The sequence below is a fragment of the Somniosus microcephalus genome, chromosome 22 (assembly GCF_052327205.1).
Source record: "Somniosus microcephalus isolate GS21.2 chromosome 22, FLI_Smic_1.0, whole genome shotgun sequence".
Classification (NCBI taxonomy): domain Eukaryota; kingdom Metazoa; phylum Chordata; class Chondrichthyes; order Squaliformes; family Somniosidae; genus Somniosus; species Somniosus microcephalus.
Window position 1 is genome coordinate 52,001,008 of NC_141008.1, and position 23,945 is coordinate 52,024,952.

At 41.1% G+C, this 23,945-nt stretch overlaps 1 protein-coding gene across 2 annotated transcripts in view; it reads right to left on the minus strand.

The window, feature by feature from the left end:
- Positions 1–23,616, minus strand: part of LOC147102304 (clathrin heavy chain 1) — an 89,027-nt gene extending 65,411 nt beyond the window's left edge. For both annotated transcript variants that reach the window (XM_085964718.1, XM_085964717.1), the window contains exons 1-2: positions 23,489–23,616; positions 23,205–23,373 (exon numbers count right to left, since the gene is read on the minus strand). In XM_085964718.1, the coding sequence (XP_085820844.1) occupies positions 23,205–23,246 (42 nt within the window). In that variant the 5' untranslated portion in view covers positions 23,247–23,373; positions 23,489–23,616. The remainder of the gene's footprint in view (positions 1–23,204; positions 23,374–23,488) is intronic.
- Between the last annotated feature and the right edge of the window lie 329 nt (positions 23,617–23,945).

Consider the following 23,945-nt stretch of genomic DNA (forward strand, 5'->3'; position numbering starts at 1 on the left):
ATACATACTTTGATCCAACCAATACTAGATGGTTCAAAGTTACACCCCCATTAGTAGTTAATTGGTCTCCACCGTGGAGGAAAAATTGGCAACTCCACACACTGGAGAGAAGCTATTGAACCTGCATTTCATTCATGGCACCAAGTGTTGGCGCTCTCAAAAAAGTGCTTTCAATCACCAAAATGGCACAAAGGTGGAATTAAGTTGAGACTGAAAAAAATCTACAAGGATTACATGCAGGACACCATGGTAGGCAGGTATTCCAGTACCTTTCATGCAGTAGGCTAGGAATGTGAACCACAGATTCACTAAAGTTCCTAATCTCAACCATTACATTGGGCAGATGCAGACAAGAGGCTAAACACTGAATGGAAGATTAAGGCCCAGGGACTTAGAAGGCAATGATAAATGCTGATAAAGATTTTTTTCTTGTTGTCTACATAATCAGTTTAACACCTTTAGTCTGTAAATGCACAATTTCTACATATACCACCTTTATGTAATGAAATGTCCCATGGCACTACACAGGAGTGTTATCAAATACTAGGTACAAATTGTAGCAGTTAAACTTCAGGGCTATTACACATCTGTTGGGGGAGGAAGCAAGGTTTTATTACTTGCCTTCCTTGATCTGTTGCTGTGCAAGGGTGTGGCTGCAGCTGTTGCTAAGCTAGAGACACTTGGAACTTGTGGCCATTGTTCTGAACTTACAGGGTTTGTTGCTTTATACAGAGCTCTCAGCTCTATCTTTTAGTTATCTGGAATTTTTGATGAACTGGCACCATGTCGGTCCCGTATAAAAAAAGTTTCCTGTAATTGCAAGATCAGTCTCAAAGGCAACTAAAATCCTTGTTTGACAAAAAAGTGATCAATGCAGGTCCCAACACTTACACTTCAGACCAGAGTGCTGAATTAGTACAGTCAATGCTGAAGCACTGGTTAATTAGTAACTAACAGCCTCACATGCGAGTGAATATTTCATTAAATGTATTGCTCAACTCCCAATTACTTTTTTATTCATTCACGGAATGGGGACGTCACTGGCAAAGCCAGCGTTAATTGCACATCCTCAATTGCAGAGAAGGTAGTGGACCTTCTAGAACTACTGTAGCCATTTGATGAGTGGTTTGCTAGGCCATTTCAGAGTCAACTACATTGGTATGAGACAGGCACCTAGGCCAGATAGAATGGAAGAAAACCAGGTTACCTTCCTTTAGAGCACATTTGGAAACTAGTTTTGTGCATGACACCATGTTCACTTTTAGATACTGGCTTCAGAATTATTTTTTTAAATTAAACTGCATGAATGCTGAAACTGCCAGTGGGATTTGAACTCACGCTCTGAATGATTAGGCCAGTCCTCTGGATTACTACTCTAGTAACATGCCCGGTGCTACAAAATGCAACTGCTCAGATTCGGATTCTAAAATAAGCAAACTGATTTTATGGTTAATGACCAAATGCTAGACAGCCAATGTTGGCCACCATCTTCATAACTAAATCAAACTGAGGGCTATACCCACCCCCAAAAATTCAGTTACCCAGTTTATTCACTTACAACTACCTTATCCAAAGAAATGCAAAATAGTACTGTTAAAATTCTAGCATAAAAGTTTGATTTCATGCACACCGATCCCTTCAAATCAAAGATCATGACAGGGGTGAATTGTATTTATGACTGCACCTGAAAGAAGTCTCTTCCACCCCCCCTTTTTTTTTTTTGCAAGGGGGCTTTTTTTTTTTTTTTTTAATAAATATACAGTGCGCACTCCAAGTCATGGCTAGGTTTGGTTTGCTGAAACATGAATACTGAAAAGTTAAGGGTCTAATCTCAAGCTCACTTTGGCATTATTCAAGTTCCTCTCATTACATCAGTTAAACTTCCAAAAAGGTGATGAGCAAACTGGTCATAAGTTACTAGGAACATACTCAATGTACTATTTTTCAGTAATGGAATTTGGGGCAAAGGTAGTTACACCCCCAAATTAGATCCCAAGTACTAGAGCCATTTCAAAAACGACAGTATTGAGCATAGCAAGATAATCTGCACCATCAAATATTTATAGCTACTTGCACATCCTGTGACTGAAGATAACAGCCTCACTGTTCATGGAGACTGTTATGCAGGGGAGGTACATAGCTTATTGTATGTATAGACTATGCAGGGAGGCAGTTTATTGTATGTATAGACTATTTAGATTTACTATAACAATTAAGTAATATTTTCATATTCCAATACATGAATTCTGCAGTGTATATAAAACTGTACAAGTCAAATAAAGAATTGAGAAAATTTGGAACTCTGCACATGGAATGGTTGAAAGGATTGACATTTAAGGGGAGGCTTGATGCATATGTGAGGAAGAAGGGAATAAAGGGATGAGGCAGAGAGTAGGAATTAGTAGAGAGACTTGGAGTATTAACACTAGCATAGACCAGTTGGACTGAACAGCCTGTTTCTGTACAGTAGTTTCTACATAACTATGTAAATACAGCAAGATCATGAATGGCACTATTTGAGCAAGGTGTTAAAATGAAGTTTTACATCAAGATGGACTACTTGCATTTTTGTTACAGCTCCACATTCTTGTGACGTCCCAAGATACTTTACAGCCAACAAATTACTTTTGAATTACTCTTGTAGACAAGGTCCCACAAATCTGCAAGGATCAGTGCTTGGGCCTCAGCTATTCACAATCTACATCAATGATTTGGACGAGGGGGGATCAAATATAATATATCCAAGTTTGTTAATGATACAAAGCTAGGTGGGAATGCAAGTTGAGGAGGATGCAGAGGTTTCAAGGGAGACAGGTTAAGTGAGTGGGCAAGAACATGGCAAATGGAATATAAATGGAGAAATGTGAAGTTATCCACTTTGATAGGAAAAATAGAAAAGCAGAGTTTTTTTTTTAAATGGAGATTGGGAAATATTGGTGTTGAGGGTGTCCTTGTGCACAAATCACTGAAAGTTAACATGCAGGTACAGCAAGCAAAATATATAAAACCAATATAGTTAAAAACCAGGAGGAGGTCCTAAAAGCTGAATATAGGGAGTTAGGAGGTAAATTAAAAAAGACCTCCAAAAAGTAGTAATCTCAGGATTGCTACCAGTGCCATATGCTAGTCAGAGTAGAAATAGAAGGATATTTCAGATGAATACATGGCTAGAGGAATGGATTCAAATTCCTGGGACATTGGAACCGGTTCCGGGGGGGGGGGGGGTGGGACCAGTACAAAACAGACGGTTTGCACCTGGGTAGGGCCAGGACCGATGTCCTAGGGCAAAGTGTTTAAACTAAAATGGCAGGGGGTTGGGAACCTGAGTGGGGAAACAGGAAAAAAGGGAAACAAGGATAAAAGCAAAAAAGACTAGGAGAAAAACAAAAGTGACAGGCAGAGAAATCAAGGGTTTAAATCAAACATGGCCACAGTAAATAATAATTCTAATAAATCTAAGAGCATTAAAAAAAAAGCCTGAAGGCTTTGTGTCTTAATGTGATGAGCATTTGTAATAAGGTGGATGAATTAGCTGTGCAAATAGAGGTAAACGAATATGATTTGATTGGGATTACAGAAACATGGCTCCAGGGTGGCCAAGGCTGGGAACTCAACATCCAGGGGTATTCAATATTTAGGAAGGATAGGCAAAAAGGAAAGTGAGGTGGGGGTAGCATTGCTGGTTAAAGAAGGGGTTAACAATTGTAAGGAAGGATATTAGCTCTGATGTGGAATCTGTATGGGTAGAACTGAGAAATACCAAGGGGCAGAAAACATTAGTGGGAATGGTATATAGGCCTCCAAACAGTAATGTGGAGGTTGGGGATGGCATTAAAAAGGGAAATTAGAGAAGCGTGCAATAAGGGCACAGCAGTCATCATGGGTGACTTTAATCTACATATAGATTGGGCTAACCAATTTAGTAACAATACTGGAAGAAGAATTCCTGGAGCGCTTACGGGATGGTTTCCTGGACCAATATGTCGAGGAACCAGAGATCAGGCCATCTTAGACTGGGTATTATGTAACGAGAAAGGATTAATTAGCAAGCTTGTTGTACGAGGCCCCTTGGGTCGGAGCAATCATAATATGATCGAATTCTTCATTAAGATGGAGAATGAAGTAGTTGACTCAGACTAGGGTCCTGAATTTAAATAAAGGAAACTACGATGGTCTGAGGCATGAGTTGGGTAGGATTGATGGGGAATGTCACTCAAAGGGTTGACAGTGGATAGGCAATGGCAAACATTCAAAGACCACATGGATGAACTACAGAATTTGTTCATCCCAGTTTGGCATAAAAATAAAACAAAAAAAGGTGACTCAACCGTGGCTAACAAGGGAAATTAGGGATAGCATAAGATCCAAGGAGAGGACATATAAATTGGCCAGAAAAAGCAGTAATCCAGAGGATTGGGAGCAGTTTAGGATCCAACAAAGGAAGACAAAGGGATTAATTAAGAGGGGGAAATAGAGTATGAGTGTAAGCTTGCAGGGAACATTGTAAAAGTTTTTATAGATATGTGAAGAGAAGATTGGTGAAGTCAAGCATAGGTCCCTTGCAGTCAGAATCAGGGGAATTTATAATGGGGAACAAAGAAATGGCTGACCAATTAAATACATACTTTGGTTCTGTCTTCACAAAAGGAGGAGGACACAAATAACCTCCCAAAGATGTCAGGGAACATGGGGTCTAATGAAGAGGAACTGATAGAAATCAGTATTTGTAGGGAAATGGTGTTAGGGAAATTGATGGGATTGAGGGCCGATAAATCCCCAGGGCCTGATAATCTACATCCTAGGGTACTTAAGGAAGTGGCCCTAGAAATAGTAGATGCATTGCTGGTCATCTTCCAAAATTCGATAGACTCTGGAACAGTACCCATGGATTGGCAGGTAGCTAATGTTACCTCTGTTCAAAAAGGGTGGTAGAGAGAAAATGGGGATGAACAGACCGGTAAGCCTGACATCGGTAGTGGGGAAAATGCTAGAGTCCATTATAAAAAGGATGTAATGGCAGCGCACTTGGAAAAAAGGTGACCGGATCGGACAAAGTCAACATGACTTTACGAAAGGTAAATCGTGCTCAACTAATCTACTGGAATTTTGAGGATGTAACTGGTAAAATAGAAAAAAGGGAGAACCAGTGGATATGGTGTATTTGGATTTTCAAAAGGCTTTCGATAAGGTCCTGCGAGATTAGTGTGTAAAATTAAGGCACAAGGGATGGGGCAAGGTACTGACTTGGATAGAGAACTGGTTGGCAGAGAACTGGTTGGCAGACAGAAAGCAAAGAGTTGGAATAAACAGCTCTTTTTCTGAGTGGCAGGCAGTGACTAGTGGGGTACCGCAGGGATCGGTCCTTGGACCCCAGCTATTCACAATATATATTAATGATCTGGACGAGGGAACTAGATGTAATATCTCCAAGTTTGCAGACGACACAAAGCTGGGTGGGTGTGCGCGCTGCAAGGAGGACGCCAAGAAACTACAGGATGATTTGGACAGGTTGGGTGATTTGGCAGATGCAATTTAATGTGGATAAATGCCAGGTTATCCACTTGTCAAAAACAGGAAGGCAGATTATCTGAATGGCAATAGATTGGGAGAAGGGGAAGTGCAACAAGACCTGGGTGTCCTTGTGCACCAGTTGCTGAAAGTAAGCATGCAGATGCAGGCAGTTAAGGAGGCAAGTGGTATGTTGGCCTTCGTAGCGAGAGGGTTTGAGTACAGGAACAAGGATGTCTTGCTGCAGTTGTACAGGGCCTTAGTGAGACCACATCTTGAGTATTGTGTGCAGTTTTGGTCACCTTATCTGAAGGATATTCTTGCCATGGAAGGAGTGCAGCAAAGATTCACCAGACTGATACCTGGGATGGCAGGAATGACATGTGAGGAGAGATTGGGTCGATTGGGCTTGTACTTGCTGGAGCTTAGAAGAATGAGGGGATCTCATCAAAACTTATAAAATTCTATCAGGACTAGACAGACTAGATGCTGGAAGGATGTTCCCAATGGTCAGAGAGTCCAGAACCAGGGGTCACAGTCTAAGGATAAGGGGTAAGCCATTTAGGACAGAGATGAGGAGGAATTTCTTCACCCAGAGAGAGTGGTGAACCTGTGGAATTCTCTGCCAAAGAATGCAGTAGAGGCCAATTCATTAAATATATTCAAGGAGTTGGATATATTTCTTAAGGCTAAAGGGATATGGAGAGAAGGCAGGAACAGGGTACTGAATTTGGATGATCAGCCATGGTCTCATTGAATGGCAGAGCAGGCTCAAGGGGCCGAATGGCCTACTCCCATCTTCTATGTTGGCCTTTATTACAAGAGGATGAGAAGAGTAAAGACATCTTACTGCAACTATATAGGGCCCTGGTGAGACCACACCTGGAGTATTGTGGACAGTTTTGATCTCCTTACCAAAGGAAGGATATACTTGCCATAGAGGGAGTGCAATGAAGGTTCACCAGACTGATTCCTGGGATATGGGGGGGGGGGGGGGGGATTGTCCTATGAGGAGAGATGGAGTAGACTGGGCCTATATTCTCTGGAATTTAGAAGAATGAGAAGTGATCTCATTGAAACATACAAAATTCTTACACGGCTCAACAGAGTAGATGCAGGGAGAATGTTAACCAGGGGCCAGTGTCTCAGAATAAGGGGTTGGCCATTTAGGACCGAGATGGAGAAATTTCTTCACTCGTGAATCTTTGGAATTCTCTGCCCCAGAGGCCTGTCGTTGAGTATATTCAAGACAGAGATTGATAAAGGGAATCAAGGGACATGAAGATAGTGCAGGAAAGTGGAGTTAGGTCAGCCATGATCTTATTCAACAGCAGAGCAGGCTCAAGGGGCCAATGGCCAACTCCTGCTCCTATTTATGTTCTTAAACAAATATATGAGTCCATTTTTGGTGATGCAGGGAACAATGTGGACGAGGACACTAGAAATCCTTGCTCTTCAAATAGAACCATGGAATCACTTGCATGCCCCTCCTTCACTATTAAGATAGCAAGCTTGGTTTAATGCCTCATCCAAAAGATGGCACCTCCAACAATGCATTATTTCCCCGAGTTATTAAGTGTCAACTTACACATCACTTTACAATTTATAATGAAGTTAAAATTGAAGTAAGCTACTGTATTTTAAGCAAAGTTATGCCAAGCTTTTGAACTAAAACAAACCCATAGCTTAGTGTGCAGGAGTCAAATAGTACAGCAACTATTGAACAAAAGGAAATAGGTTATTGGGACAATATTCACAAAAACTAAAATTCCAGCCAAAACCCCAATATAATATTCCTACAAAGATAGCATTTACTTGCAGAAAGCACAAAGTTCTAGGAGAACAATTTGCCACTTTCCTGGAGGTTGCTCCAGTCAGCAGAAAGGACTACACACTTAATACCAGGAAGGATGCAAAACGGCTGTGTGCAGCACCATAACTATACAACAGGAAGCCAAGTCACTTGACTCCAGTGCAGATTTTAAGCTGGTTAACTGTTTTGGGAGGGTGGTAATTAAGAACAAGCACTTTTGGTCTCAAAGTTGCCTTCAGCCCCTGGTTTAGTGAGGAAGTCATAAACCAGGAAGATTCTAGGTTTGAACCCTGGCCTGCGTGCTCTTGTTTCAGCATACCAGTTACTGGACAGGCACATCCCTGGATTTGCCTCCATAGGACTCGGCCTTGTTGACTCGAACAGACACCAAAACTGACCGAAGTGTTCTGTCTTCACCTCCCTCCCCATCAGTAAGCTTCTAAACTAGCTACACAAGGACACAAACTTCATTGGACAGTCAAGTACTACCATGGTCATGCTTTGGTGCTGGAATACATGGTTATGCCTGCAATTCCACACTGCAAGGGTAGGGGTGGGGGGAAAAAAGCTAATCAATTCTCCTGCTAGTCACTTCAAGAGCAGGACCAAGCAAAGCCAGAGGTTACGGCTATGCTTTTTTGGTGCACTGCATTACACAAGAACAAGCATCACCTTTGAGACTTCAGCAGATTTGCCTCATCTTCCATCCTACCCAACCTGCAGTTTAAAAAAAGAGCATGGTGCAATGAGAAGTTTAGAGCACTCTGCCCAAATTTCACCACTTAAAAATGGAAACTTCTCTCTTCTGCCTCCCATTATCAGGGAAAAGCCTGGGGTACAGTTCCAGGGGCAGTCAACCTCATACTTCAAGTCAGAAATATTACATTCTAGAGCTTTAACAGGGCATGATTTGTGCCGACACCAAACCAAATCCCAGTGGAAATGTAAGTTTGAAAGCTACAAGAAAGAAGTCAGCTGGTATTGTCTAATTTCCACAATCTCAATGAAGCACAGTAAACATCTTAAGCCTTGCCCTGCTGAATAAATTATTAATGTAGAGTTCAGAACCAGGGCACTTTTTTTCCCCTTGTTTAAAAGCTCAATGACCAGTCATGGCAGTTTTCCATGTGCCATCTGAGCTGGCTTGAACCACAAGCCCTTCAACACCAATCCTCAAGGAAGTTGTCAAGCCCTGTAACCATTCCTCCAAATTAACATTTAGTTGGTTGATCAGGAAGGGCAATAGACTGACAAGCTCTTCACCTAAACTACTTCACATCTGTACACTTTGATTAGGGTGATGTCAGAGACAGATTCTGACTTCAATCAACAGCAGCTAATTTGTTCCCTCCCTGCCAAGAAAGCTCAAGCCACCTGCTACATGAAGAAATAACAACAGAAAAGGCTGGAAAAACTCAGCAGGTCAGGCAACATCCGTGGAGAGAAATTTGAGTTGACGTTTCGGGTTTGACCCTTCTTCAAAACGAGAGAGAAAAGGAACTAGATCGAAGGCAGGGCTGCGATCGGACAAAAGAATAAAAGAACCAAAAGAAGTAAAAGAGATTAGAAGCTACGAGATGGTAATAGGCTGGGATTAGGTGTAAAGTGTACATGAAGACATGTACATACTGGCAATTGGTCAACTCTTTTAGCCATTGTTTAAAACTCTTGACATACCAGTTTGTGACTTTTTCTAGACACGTCAATGATATTCTAATGCTTTAACAAAGCATTAGCCTAGATTAGGTGATTAAGTTAGCATTGCAGGGTAGAGCTCAGAACAGCTATTGTTCAAAAGCTCTATAGCCACACAAAAAAAAAAATCAATCAAGCAATAATGAAATCCTGTCCACCAACTCCAATTTTAGTTGCCAAAGCTTTAATATGATTCAAGTTAGAGGCCAAAGCTTCTACACATCTGGCATGTAAAGATCTTACTGTTCTGGAGGCTAAAATATTAAAAAGTTACTCAAATCAAGAGTATAAAAGGAAATGAGTTTAGAAGCTCCAAACAGGGGCCAGCATTTTCAACACAAGCTAGTTAAGTGCAGACTTCTCCCTCAAGTATTCACTTGAACTGCTGTGCTTAATACAGGAACTACTAGCTCAACAAGTGAAGCCAGGTATAAATTGCAGTAGTTTTAGTTAAAAGTGTCAATTTCCTGCCAGTGACTTAACCTCCACATTGAGGTAACTGGTCACATGAAATCACTAAAGCTGCTGTGTTAGATTACATTCAACAAGCAAAATGTACTTAAACCTGACAGGTCAACTGTAGTCAAGACTTAATTTGGAGTGATGGTAAGTTAGCTTCTTTTACAATGGCCTCAGGGGTGTTTGCACCAGTTCCCAACCTACAGGTCTAACACCTGGCAGAAACCTTCTAAACAAACTTGCCAAAGCTAGGTCTATCCAGCAAGCCAACAATGAAATGCAATAGAAATGCTGGAAAGATAATCATTTCAGAAAAGACAAGTTATGATATTGCAATTGTGCACCCATTAAGGAATCACCAGTGTCATGCAGTCTTCTCTTAGATGCCAACTGATCTATTCTTCAGTTTGTAATCTTACAATGGGGTTGCTGCTAGGTGCAGCTTAGACGTTAGTGACCAACTCAGATGCACTTAACATGCAGTCTATTTACATAATTTGGAAAACAAATACACATCTGCAATATGGTCAACAGCATTAACTCAACTCTGCCTTCTAACTGAAGGAAGTTTATTGTACATTGGAACTGGTTACTTTAGCTACCAGATATGCTATACTGTACAGTTTGTGAAAGTTGCAACAAAGTAGGCTCAATATAGACCATCTGCAAGGGAACTGAGTTAATAGTGCATGATTTAAAGCCAAGGTATTGGCTAGGCTACATACTGAAGCCACCAAGATCTGGCAATCAGGGAGCTTAAAGTTCAGGCAGCTCAGTCTTCTGTGCTTCCATTTGATAAAAGTCATATTTTGACTTCTGGGACAAGAGGTTTAAGGGGGGGGGGGGGGGTTCACCTAGCAATGTTGCTTTATGCACAAATCCCAACACACCATGGTCAGTTAGTACAAAGAACCAAATTTACTAGTTAGTTAATGCAAACATGGACTAAAAACTTTACTGCTTGGACTTGTCTCAGCCAATAATGACCAAAGTGTCCCCGTGTATGGAAACTACAAATGGTCAGTATACTCAGTTGAAGTAATAGATGAGCAGACATGAAACTGACAAATTATGCCAATAGGCTTTTTGGAAATTGAAAGGTGACTGACTTATCTAAAGCTTTGGCAATTAGGCAGTTGAGCTACTTGCATTCAGGAATTCTGGTAGTGTTATATCTTCTCCTTTTGTTTAAACAGGGGACCTACAGCAAAACTTATGCAATAGGGTGGTAGAAGTAGTGATAGGATAGACAGAAGTTGTTTCCACTTGTGGGTGAGCCCAAAAATACAAAAAAAGGTAGTCACTAATAAATACAAGGAATTCAAGAGAAACTTCACCCAGAGAGTGTGGAACACTGCCACATGGAGCAGTTGAGGCAAGTAGCATGGGTACATTTAAGGGGAAGCTAGACAAGTACATGGAGAAAGGAACAGAAGAATTTGTTGATGGGGAAGCAAGGTGGGAGGAGCCTCATGTGGAGCTCAGACCAGCTCAGCCAAATGGCCTTATCGTTGTAAAAGACAACATCCTTCCAAGGAGAGAACAGACTGAATCCCACTTTTTTTGCCTGTTCTTTCACATGCAAGATAGTTACCAAACTGCAGAACAGCATTTCAGTACAATATTTAATTTAAGGCAAAAAAACTGCAGTTAAACAGGATTCTACCAAAAATCACAAAGGACTATTGGAACCATCAGTTTCTTAGACCCATGGAGCAAGACAGTATTAAACAAATAGACCAGCAGTTAAAAGCCAGAGTTTCAGACCAAACTATAAACAGTGTTCAGGTGTATTGAATGTTATTTGTACAAACAGCAAACATACTAGGCATGACAGCTTCAACCATAGAACATAATTCATCTAATGTCTGGGAGCATTTGACCTCCAAGTGACTAACAACAAATCTCCTGGCTGAAACAGCTGAGCTGACTTGTATCCAGCAAATTACTTCCCATCTCAACATCTTTCATTGCATCCCAGTGGAAGAAATTTGAGAATTGTTTAGTGTGGTCATTACAGTTCAGAGTAAGACCCAAGGACAAAAAGAGTCTTTAAGAAGCTGCTTTAAATACACCAAATGCACTTTATGCCACCTTTACATTGCTTTGTGGGATGCTAGAAACACCAGTTCCCAGTAAGCAGGTTTCTTGCAGCCAGTGGCAACCCAAGTAACCAGCCAGAAGATTTTCAATGCCATTTTACTACATAAAAAGCAGTTCAACTAGCTTAAAAAACCTAAACATCCAGTGATTGACAATCTGTGACTCATCTCAACCCTTCTAGTTGAAGAGGAGCTGAATAGAATGCAACTAGTAATCAAGAGAACACATCTATAGTTTACTAATGTCAGCACCATTAGACTGCATTCCAGCCTTCAACGCACAAGTAGATGAGAAAAGCCATGTATTCTAGCAAGGGTGTCTAAACTACAGCCCAAGACATTTACTACCATCAAGCCCTGGCTATCCAGCCAAAGCCCAGATAACTCAGTCCATTTGAAGCCAATATTTGGCAGCTTTGGTCCCATTTCAATCTGGTTGACCCAGATGTCTAGAAAGCAGTTTGTCTCAGTGGGGCAGTTTGAGGTGGGGGAATCCTAAAATCAGAACTTGTGCCACAATTTAATGGGAACACAGGATTTAAACAATGTTCACACCCCAGGTGATCCATACAGAAAACAAAACCTTCAATAGTCCAGCACTAAAAGGGTTCAGAAGATAGCAAATTAAAAGCAGTCATTCTCTAGTACTATTGGAATAAAATGGACAAAACAGTAGTAACTTGGTGCAAAAATTGGAATTTTCCTGCTAAATTTCACTCCCAAACCTTTGATTTGGTCAGTTTTACTATCTAAAGTGTGCTAAACAAGTACAAACTGGCAGTTAAGAGGCTACAAAACAAGTCAAAAAAAGCAAGAAACCAGTCACCCAAAACACATTAAAACTAAAACTGCTGGTTTTAAAAGAAATTACCACAACGCTCAAGAGCTGGAGTGCTGAGGCACCATTAAGTGAAGGGATAAAGCCAACATCCTCACCGTAGAGGGTTTTTTCTTGACTTTGTAGATTATCTTAAAGATGGTCTGGATGAATTAGACATGCCTCAAGTTTGTGAGGAGCCAGTATACAAGGACAGCAAGGGACCCCATACAAATCAACAGTTCACCCCCATCCATGTTCAATTTATATTGTAAGGAAAGATACTGTCCAAGGAGGGGTCAGCATTAGTGGCAAGAAAATGTCACAGGTGGAAAACAAATAGGTATCCAACAGATGAAATCTTGTATGTTTGAACACAGGACAAGGATACTTAAAATTTCAGCCAAAGAAGCCATTCCCAGCCCACTCATGTCCCAATCACTGCTTTAAAAAAGTCCAACTCTTGTACCAGCACTATTATTTGCTCTCATTTCAAGTCTTCTACAACACCATTAACAGGGAAATTCTGTAAATACAATTGTATCAAGTATTTTTTTTTAATGTATGTGTGTTATGTTTATACACTCATTCCTCATTGAGCTCTAATCACTTCAGTAACTCCACCAAAACTTAACCTTACTGAAGCAAATTAGACTTGGCAGGTTGTACACCCTACAATGCCTAAAATTTGTGCCAGTGTTTCAAATGCAAGTGATGAAACTGTGGTGCATCAAATCCCACAAGATATGCTTCCAAATTCATATCTAGGGGGCAAGCTAGAGATGTCTGAAAAGCAGAAGATTAAACAGATGTTATTCATTGCTTCCAACTCAAATTACTGATTCATTTGTAGGATTCAACATTAAACTTAAATGTTGAGTAAAGTTTGAGGTCCATGAACACAAATGCATATGGATTCAGCTCATTAGAAAGCCACAAGAGTTATTTCATCTTTAAACTGTGCTCTCAGTAACTTATCAGCTTTTGTCCTATGGGAAATGGGTGAAACAGGCAAGACCTTGACAGTCAAGTCACTTATGTCACTGTACTTAAAATCAAGGGCTAAGTTGCTCTTTTGTCAAAGATCATTGGTAGAATTTGATCTAGCTGCAGCAAAGTTAAGTGTACAAACTGTCATTGTAAAAGGTATGTTCCTCAGTTGATCTCTGCCAGGGTGGCAGCATTAGTGCTGCCGTTAAGTCAACTGCCCCCCATATAGGGAAGGCAGGGTTAAGTTTTTTATTCTAATTGAGTGATCCTCACCAGAAAGATCATATACAGACATAATCAAGCTAATTCCCCAAGGCTCAGGGAGGTACATGGCCCATGAGACAATCAAGTAAACTGAGGCACCACACAAGTGGGCCCAAATGATAATTTAGCACACTACTTCATATGAAGCCAATTTTAACATTTTGTATGACATGGCAAACTAAATCAATGTAATCGAGCCCCCTCACCCCAATTACAAACAAGTTCAAGTCAATGAACTCAACCCAAGAAAACTTAATTAACATTGACCAATACAGCTCTCCAGGCATCTCAATACTTTAGACCCAATGTAAAAACCATCTCTGTTTGGCAAGCTTGTCATGAGCTAATCTGGGACAGTGTGCTGTTTGCAAAGAGACCTATTTTATGATTTTGATTTACATTACAGTATCTGCTCAGAACAGCCAACAGTCAGACACTTGTAGCCAAAGTACCAAACCAGTCTATTGTTATTTACAGTAGCAAATTGATCCCTCTAAAACAGCAGTTTGTGGCCTGGTTAAATAGATCAATTTGACTGAAGAACTTCCTAAAAAAAAGTGGACAAAAAGCCAAATGCTTCAAGAGAATTAGACAGCCAGCCAATGCCAGTTAGTCTTGGACACATACTACCTAGTTGGGGTAAGTCTAAACCAGAACTAACCAGTGCATCAAATGTTGGATTCTTATATTCAAGAAGCACTGCAGTCTCACCTTGAGACCCCAATCTTGCAGACTACTTTTTAAATGCGAGTGCAACAGACTCAATACATACACAAGCATGCCAATGGCTATCTTTGGTATTTTTGGTCAACTGGTGGTCATCAGGGCTATCTGGATTATGTTGGCTATTAATAGCTGGTAACAAGTCATTATTCCAAGCACTTGGGTGTGTATTAACTTTGTCTAAAGGGATGGATCTTAATCAAACCTTTCCCTTATATGCTTTCTGCAGGAGCAAAGAGCAGAATAGAAGCCATTCTCAGCATGCAATTGCAGAAGCTATTTTGAGGGTGCTATTTTAAAAGCCTATTTAAGCCAAGGAACGCCTAGAGGGGAAACACTAAACTACAGACAAGAATATGCTCTTTATTAGTCAGCTTTTTTCAGTGGCAATTCTGTGAAAAAGGCCATCTATTCTAAACACCAGTCCTACCACCTCTAAAGTCAGTAATGATTTAGACACATTTAATGTGAGGGAACCCTAATGAGGGAGACACCCATTTCATTTGGCATAACTTCAAAAAAATGAAGTGCTCCAATACTCAACATTCCCAGTACAAAGTTCCATTTTAAGCTTTTGCTCAAGGAGTACAAAACAGCTCAAGGGCTACTGTACCTTTGGTATTCTAACATGTGCACAGTATCTTAAACCACTCAATTCAAATTTAAACATTTACACCAACTGCTCCCAAAGCAAAAAAGGTGGGCTCAAAAGTTAGTCCAACACATGCACCAATACTGTATAATGAAGCCGAGAGCCAGGACATTCAAATCAATCTGTATGCAGGCAGCTGATTCTCAAAATTATCCCATCTGCACACGATTAAAGCCAGCACTGATGTGCCTTTTACTTCACAAGAGTGAAGGAAATGGTTTGGTTTATTCTAATTCTAGAAGAGTCCAAAATTATCAGCTGCCAAGGAAACCAGCTATAACTTCAGACAATACTAATGCTGCTACAGCAGCTCTGCCAATATAAAGAGTTAGTCAGTAAATACTATGGCCAGTGAGGAATTAAAACAAAGGGTACAGCTGGAAACATTAATACTGTACTTTTACTTTCAAAATACAACACAGGAAGTCTAGAGTCAGTCATTTAAAAATCCACCGTTTCTGTACCAGATACTTATCAGAAGTGGGTGGGTTTGACAAGAAGCCAGTTTTCTGGGTTCAAATCAGATTAGTCAGAAATAAGTTTGGGGGAACGCAACAATTCAATGAGAGCAGAGGCAAATTTTAAAAAAAGGTAGTTGAAAGTTTGCAGATATAACTAACCAGTCCAGGTGCTTTTCAAATAGGATGGCTACATAAAGCTTCTGGAGAATTTAAATCAATTTCATTGGTCACCCATCCTAAATAAATTTAATAGATGGGCAGAACAGTGGCAAATGGAATGTAACCCTGAAAAGCGAGGTGATGCATTTTGGGAGGACTCAAGGCAAGGAATACACAATGAATGGTAGGATCCTAGGAAGGACAGATGAACCTTGGTGTGCATGTACAGATCCCTGAAGGCAGCAGGGCAGGTAGAGAAGGTGGTTAAGAAGGCATATAGGATACTTATATTCTATGCCTCAGCTAATGAAGGCAAGAGCAGGGAGGTTATGATGGAGCTGTACACTAGTTAGGCCACAGCTGGAATACTGTGTGCAGTTCTGGTCACCACACTAAAGGAGGGATGGATTGCATTGGAAAGGGTGCAGAGGAGATTCACCAGGAGGATACCTGGGCTGGAGCGCTTCAGCTGTGAAGAGACTGGACAGGCTGGGGTTGTTTTCCTTAGAGCAGAGAAGGCTGAGGGGGAACCTGATTGAGGTGTACAAAATTATGAGGGGCATAGATAGGAACTTTTCCCCTTAGTAGAGGGGTCAATAACCAGGGGGCATAGTTTCAAGGTAAGGGGATTTGAGGAAAAAACTTTCAACCAGAGGGTGGTTGGAATCTGGAACTCACTGCCTGAAAAGGGTGGTAGAGGCAGGAACCCTCAACACAAGAAGCATTTAGATGAGCACTTGAAACACCATAGCATACAAGGCTACGGACTAAGTGCTGGAAAATGGGATTAGAATAGACGGGGCTTGATGGCCGGCGTGGACACGATGGGCTGAAGGGTATGACTCATGACAGCTTACTCATTGCAACAGTCCAAAGTGATAGATTTGGAATCACCAACAAGCCTATTTTACTTGGTAAAGATGGCAAGTGTTCAATATAAATGCATTACAATTGTTCTTGTAGGCATCAAACCCAGGGGATCACAAGTCTGCAGCATTACAAATCTGAATTAATTCAAACCACCCAGCATCAAGTGCCACATCACCCAATAGTGCAGGGTTGTAGAGTTTGCCTGTAGCAAGTCAAATCAAGGTGCAAGTGACTAGGCACTCAAACCTTCACATTGTTACTTTAAACCGACATCTAATATCCAGTTAAAATGGAAGATATCAAACACTCCAAATACCTGTGGAGATTTAGTGGGTTGTACACAACAGGAACCATCACTTTCCCCACCCAACCCCCCCTACACAATAGGTTTTAAATAAAGTGATGGAGCAATTAGAGAGCCAATTTAAAGAAGCCGATAGAAGATGGAGTGAAAGATGAAACAAAAAAACAGGAATCCCATCTGGTCCGGCACAGCAGGCTGTGCGTCAGCCAGAGCAGGACTGACAGGTTTGCTGCAAAACAACTTCCATTTATAAATTACACTTAATGCAGCAAAACAAAGATATTTCACAATACAGAAACAGGCCTGGAAGATGGAGAACCAGGGTGAGGTAGTAAGTTTTAAAGAAAGTTTTTGAAGGTGGAGGAGAGATGTAGCAAAAAAGATTCAAGGAGTTCACATGCAGGCAAGACATGTAAAGACTGCCAATTTGGATGGGGGGGGGGGGGGCCCCCTGAGGGGAAAAAAAAGAGTACTGCATGGTAGAGGGAGAAGTGTGTGTGTATATATATATATATATATATATATATATATATATATATATATATATATATATATATATATATATATATAGTGGATAATGAGTTGCTGGCAGGATCATTAAGGTGGAGAAAGTTCCAAAGGGAGGGATTTTTGAAGCAGATGCACTGGGTGGGGTGCAAATAGAGGTCAGTAATAATTGTCATACTACACAGGTAGGAATTGAGTTTATGTTGGGTTGAGCGCAAGAGCCCAGTGAGGAGTGCGCTGGAGTCAAGGCAGCAGACAGGGAGGAGTTTAAGCAGCAGTTGAGATACAATATTTCCAGGTGAAAGTCAGCAGTCTTGGCGATGGACTGACTATGGCAATTGAAACTACACAATCAGGACAGGTTGAAGTTGCTCAAGTATCCAGGGGAGGGAGGAGATAAATTGAGACAGCATGTCAGGGCAAAATACAATGGCTTTGCCAATGTTTAGCTGCAAAACATTGCAGCCCATCCACAGCTTGATGCTGGTCAGCCAGTCTACTACAGCAACAGTTGCAACTCAATGCTAGGAGTTACTCAATACAAACATTCCTACCTCCACCCACACTTGCACAAGATAATTAAATTGTAGCCAATTGAACTGTTAGAATAATTGCTACAGTACAATGACATTCAACCAAACATGTTAACATGGAGTTCAGGTAAATACAGCAAAGTACCCCAAAGGATAGTCGGTCCAACAGGATTCAACAAGCTACAATGTGACTGAACAAGCTGGTCAACAGTCAGGAATACATGTCATTTGGAAGGCTACTGCTCTTTGCATGGTTGGAGTGTATTCACTATTCATAAAATACTTGAAGATCAAAATTAACCATGCAGACCTTTTCAATTAAACTACTACAGCCAAGTAGCAATGAAAAATTCAAATTCCAATCCAACTTTTGGGAGCATATAATGTGCAAACAACTGATACCAATCTGTGCTTTGGTGAAATGAGCAAGCAAGTTACTTTACTAACAAGATTTGAACAGGCTGAACCAAGCGTAGGTCCCTCGAGTCAGAATCAGTGGACTTTATAATAGGGAACAAAGAAATGGCAGCTCAATTAAATGCATACTTTGGTTCTGTCTTCATAAAAGGAGGACAAAATCTCCCAGAGATGTCAGGGAACATAGGGTCTAATGAGGGGGCAGAACTGAATGAAATCAGTATTTGTAGGGAAATGGGGTTAAGGAAATTGACAGGATTGAAGGCTGATAAATCCCCAGGGCCTGATAAGTACTGTAGGATGTAGATTAAGGAAGTGGCCCTAGAAATAGTAGATGCATTGCTGGTCATCTTCCAGAATTCTATCAATTCTGGAACAGTTCCCATGGATTAGAGGGTAGCTAATGTTAGAAAACAGGGCATTACTGGTAAGCCTGACATCAGTAGTGGGGAAAATGCTAGAGTCCATTATAAAAGATGTAATAGCAGAGCACTTGGAAAACAGTGACAGGATCGGACAAAGTCAACATGGATATTCAAAAGGTAAATCATGCTCGACTAATCTACTGGAAATTTGAGGATGTAACTGGTAGAATAGATAAGGGAGAACCAGTGGATATGGTGTATTTGGACTTTCAGAAGGCTTTTGATAAGGTCCTGCATAAGAGATTAGCGTGTAAAGTTAAAGCACATGGGATTGGGGGGGCTAGGTACTGACTTGGATAGAGAACTGGCTGGCAGACAGGAAGCAAAGAGTTGGAATAAACAGCTCTTTTTCCAAGTGGCAGGCAATGACTAGTGGGGGGTACCACAGGGATTGGTGCCAGGACCCCAGCTATTCACAATATATATTAATGATCTAGATGTAGTATCTCCAAGTTTGCAGACAACACAAAGCTGGGTGGGCGTGTGTGCCGTGAGGAGGATGCAGAGAAACTCCAGTATGATTTGGACAGGTTGGGTGATTGGGCAGATGCAGTATAATGTGGATAAATGTGAGGTTATCCACTTCGGTGGCAAAAACAGGAAGGCAGATTATCTGAACGGCAATAGATTGGGAGAAGGGGGAAGTGCAATGAGACCTGGGTGTCCTTGTGCACTAGTCGCTGAAGGCAAGCATGCAGGTGCAGCAGGCGGTTAAGGCAGCAAATGGCATGTTGGCCTTTGTAGCGAGAGGATTAGAGTACAGGAACAAGGATGTCTTGCTGCAGTTGTACAGGGCCTTGGGGAGACCACATCTTGAGTATTGTGCGCAGTTTTGGTCACCTTATCGGAGGAAGGATGTTCTTGCCATGGAGGGAGTGCAGCGAAGATTCACCAGGCTGAATAGCAGGAATGATGTACGAAGAGATTGGGCTTATACACACTGGAGTTTAGAAGAATGAGGGGATCTCATTCTAACTTATAAAATTCTAACAGGTCTAGACAGACTAGATGCAGGAAGCATGTTCCCAATGGCAGGAGAGTCCAGAACCAGGAGTCACAGTCTAAAGATAAGGGGTAAGCCATTTAGGACAGAGATGGAGGAATTTCTTCACCCAGAGTGTGGTGAACCTGTGGAATTCTCTACCACAGAAGGCAGTTGAGGCCAATTCATTAAATATATTCAAGAAGGAGTTAGATATATTTAAGGCTAAAGGGATCAAGGGATATGGGGAGAAGGCTAGGACAGGGTACTGAAATTGGATGATCAGCTGTGATCTCATTGAATGGCAGAGCAGGCTCAAGGGGCCAAATGGCCTACTCCTATCTTATGTTTCTACCAAGGTCACCTGCTTACAGCTGTGATTTGCTTCACTACTTTTGGGTTACAGTTCCTTAATCTGGTCGTGTTTATTGATCAACATTCTCCTTTTAGCTGGTAGTACCAACTAGGAAAGCACTGTCAAAGCCCAGCCTTCATTGTGCTGGGCCCTGATCTGAAGTACTTCAATGTTGACTACAGTACATTAACAAAGACTACTCCAAGTTTAAGATTTGTGTGGCGATCAACATAATTCAAGTTACATGCCGCAATTCAAAAAGTCAAGGCAGCACAGCTTGGTTGCATGCCAACACTGCTAGAGAGCAGTAAATTGATTCTAATCAGATGTATTATGTACATTTTCATACTAGGATTCACAAGGGGAATCATAACTTTTCCAACTGATGACTTGTGAGCATGTTTGTTACAGCATAAACATTTTCTGCAATATGGTTTTCCATTCAGGCAATTGTAAACATTTGCTTACTTTGCCAGGGAAGTCAAAACTTTATTGGGGGGGGGGGGGGGGGGGGGCAAGCCCTCCCCATAAAGTTTGATAACCACTAGATTAGGAACAGAACAAAGACTTGAACTTACAGACTACACTTCCTTAACATTTTAAGTTAGGGGCAGGGCATGCATGTGTGTTGTACTGTGGGGTGTGGATGGTGAATAACCTGCATGCAGAGGCTACAGGAGAATTTGAACTACAAACTGCCCCAGGCAGCTGGTTTAATGATGGCTATCCATTCTCAGCTAGGAAATAACAGCTCATTACCAATAGCGGTGTCATAAAATGCACAAGTTTAAAACATCCCAACCTAATGAAGTGTCTATGCAAATAGTTTGAGTTTCAAATTTCAATTTTCTGCAGTCAGAATGGAAAAATGTTATGCAATAGCACTTGCATAGTAAATATGCCATCATATTTACTGCATGCAGTAACAGTTGATCAATACTGCACCAAACATCTCAGGATATTCAGTGAAGAGCATGCATGTCCCAGCATCTGCTAATGTCATCTATAAAACAGCAGCATACAAGTTTGCATCTAAAACTGACTACCAAGTCTAGTACAATTCTCTCCGTCACCCACCCCCACTCAATGTCCTTTTGGACCTAGTGAAATGTTGCGTAAAGTCAGAAGAGTTATAATAAGCCAGCGTAGTTTTTTTAGCTCAATTTTGAAAAATTAGTCATCAGTATTTTAAATTTAAGAGTCACAAAAGTCATACTAAACAAAAAGTGGTGACTCCAGGCAATCACTGCCCCTTGAGTACTAAAAGTTCTCAGCAGCAACCTTTGCTGAAAGTCCTTGCAAAGGACACTATTACATACCAGAGCAAGTCAATCAGAATTTGTAATTTTCACCCAAGTTGAACCTAGCTGAAATATCACGAGTCCTCAAAAAGTTATTATGACAGATTTAAAAAGTGGGGGGTAGCCCAATTACCATAAGTTGTGTTTAATTGAAGCAAAACTATCACCACAGCTTAATAGATCGCTGGCACCCTAAGTGACAAGTTTAAACATTTGGCTACCCATTTACAAAAATACTGGCCCATAATTTTAGAAACAAACAAAATGTTTGAAATATACAGCTGGACTGTCAGCATCTCCAGGGAGAAGACAGGTTAATGTTTGAATATATACTTTGAATTATACACTGTTTTTGTTGCAGATTTACAGTTGTTTTAGCCCCACTGGGTTAGTTTCAGTGAATTACACAGATGTCAAGATAGTGACAAGACAAACACTTCCACCTACTTGAGACCAAGAGTTCAGTTTTAGGCAGGCAAGAGAGAATTTCACATCAAGATAATCCAATTCCAAAATAATTGTTTTATGGCATGCATATAACTAGATGAAAAGTTAATGCTACAATGCATTTCAAACAACTCCTGTATCACCAGGTCAATACCAAATTGATTTTAGTTGCAGGGACTCCATGTACTAAGTATAGTCATTCTAATAAAGAATGAATCCACTTAGTTAAGAAAAAAACTTTTGCACTTTACTATAGGTTAGAATACCTTCAGGCAATGAGAGATTCAGGCAATGAGAGATGAACAATCAATCCATTACACACCTGCTAGTTACTGGAAAACACATGAAGGAAATGCCTCCAACTAACATCTATTTGCAATAGTCAAGACATGTTAAGACCAAGATATTACTAGTTCAATATGCAACTACATCAAACATAGTTTGAAATGTTTTAACTTTAAATTGTAAGAATTATACAATGTCCATATAGGCATCAGTATTTGTATTGTAATATTTGTAACTGCCTCCCCATTAAAAATTTACTAGGTAAGCCAACATTAAAACTACAAACTCTTCAAATGTTTTAGTCCACCAATTTTATTTCACAAACATCAGCTCAACTCCTTCCAGGTTAAAAATGCCAGATTGGTTTTTTAAAACCACATTGTTACTTTCCTCCACAATCTTATTGCAGGCAATCTCAAAAAAAAAAAAAATCACACCAATAATGGCATTAGCAAATTAACACAAGGAAAATGTCAGTTAAATCAAAAATCTCTGCCACCTGTCAATTTAGTTACAGGAACTCAAGGTGGGCTTCAGATTAAAGTATGTAGGTAATTTAAGTTTGTTGGGAAATATTCCAGTATTAAACTCTAGTTTCCTTTTGAGTCAAGCTGCAAAAATATTAGTGGGTGGAAACTAAATGGGCACTAAAATGCTCACCACCCAACCAAGCTCCACTGATATTGCCATAGGATGGATTCGTCAGCATTTCCTCAGCCACCAGGAGAGTGAAGAATTATACCGGGTGGAGTGGAGTAACTAAATTAGCCAGAGTTAAAAATAAGTAAGTGTGGGTGTGGGGTCATTTGCAATACATTTCCTCATACGGGTGACATTGTGGAACTGTGCCACGGTGTAATTCAAGGTTGAACCTTCCTCCAGAAACACTTAAAATAAAATATATATTTTGAAGGGATTAGGAGGGGAGAAACACACAAATCCGGATTAACAATTGACATTTTTAGAGAGAGAGATTAAATAGTAAAAAGTGTTTGTACTGGGGGCGAAGGCTGCAGGCAGTTTGTGTGGGTGGGGGATGACATTTGCCCAGGGCTGGGCTAAAGCGCTAGGCCGGGAGGTTTGGGTATCGCCTTTAGCAGCCCAAGGGGTTGGGGTTTTTAAAAAAATGTTTTACCTGCAAGTGCTCCTGGAAGCGGATGGGCAGAATCTGAGCCATGGCCAACGACGTTGTTGGGGGGACCAGTCGGTCGCTTGGGGGGGCGGGTGAAGTCAGCTCTTGTAGGAGAAAAAATGCAGCGGGCGGCGTCGATGAAGAATTGAGAGAGGAAGAGGGGGGTGTAGATCTGTGAGAGAGAGAAAGAATGAACATTTAACATTTTTACCTCACAAGAAAAAAAAAAAATCAATGACAAAAGTCGGTTATTATTTTAATACATCGAACGAACGCAACAGCCTCACCTGTCCTTCAGCGGCGGTGCCTTCGCTCGCCCTCCAGCCGCCTTATAAACCGTCCGAGGAATGAGCCGCAGCGAATCCCCGCAATGGCGGACAGCCGGAAACAGCGGCCGGCGGAGCGCTACACCAGCCTGCGCGCCCGCCCCGCCGGTGATCCGCCCGCCGGAGGCGTCCAGGCCAAGGGAAGGGTAGGGAGAGGAGTGCTGAGGCTTGAGGAGAAGGGAATTGATGATTTCCCCCACACACCCGACTCTCAGATTTGTTTTAATACTCTATTTTTTTATTCAATTCTTACTTAAAAGGGTTGTGCTTGTGTCTTTTTTATTTCTTTTTTTGCTCTCTTTCAGGCTGCAAAGGAAAAGGGACTATTTTTCTTCTGCGTAGGTTTCAGCTGAAGTTTTTTCTGCCACATCATTGGCACCTGACGTGACGTCACTTCCGCCTGGGCTTCCGGGTTTCC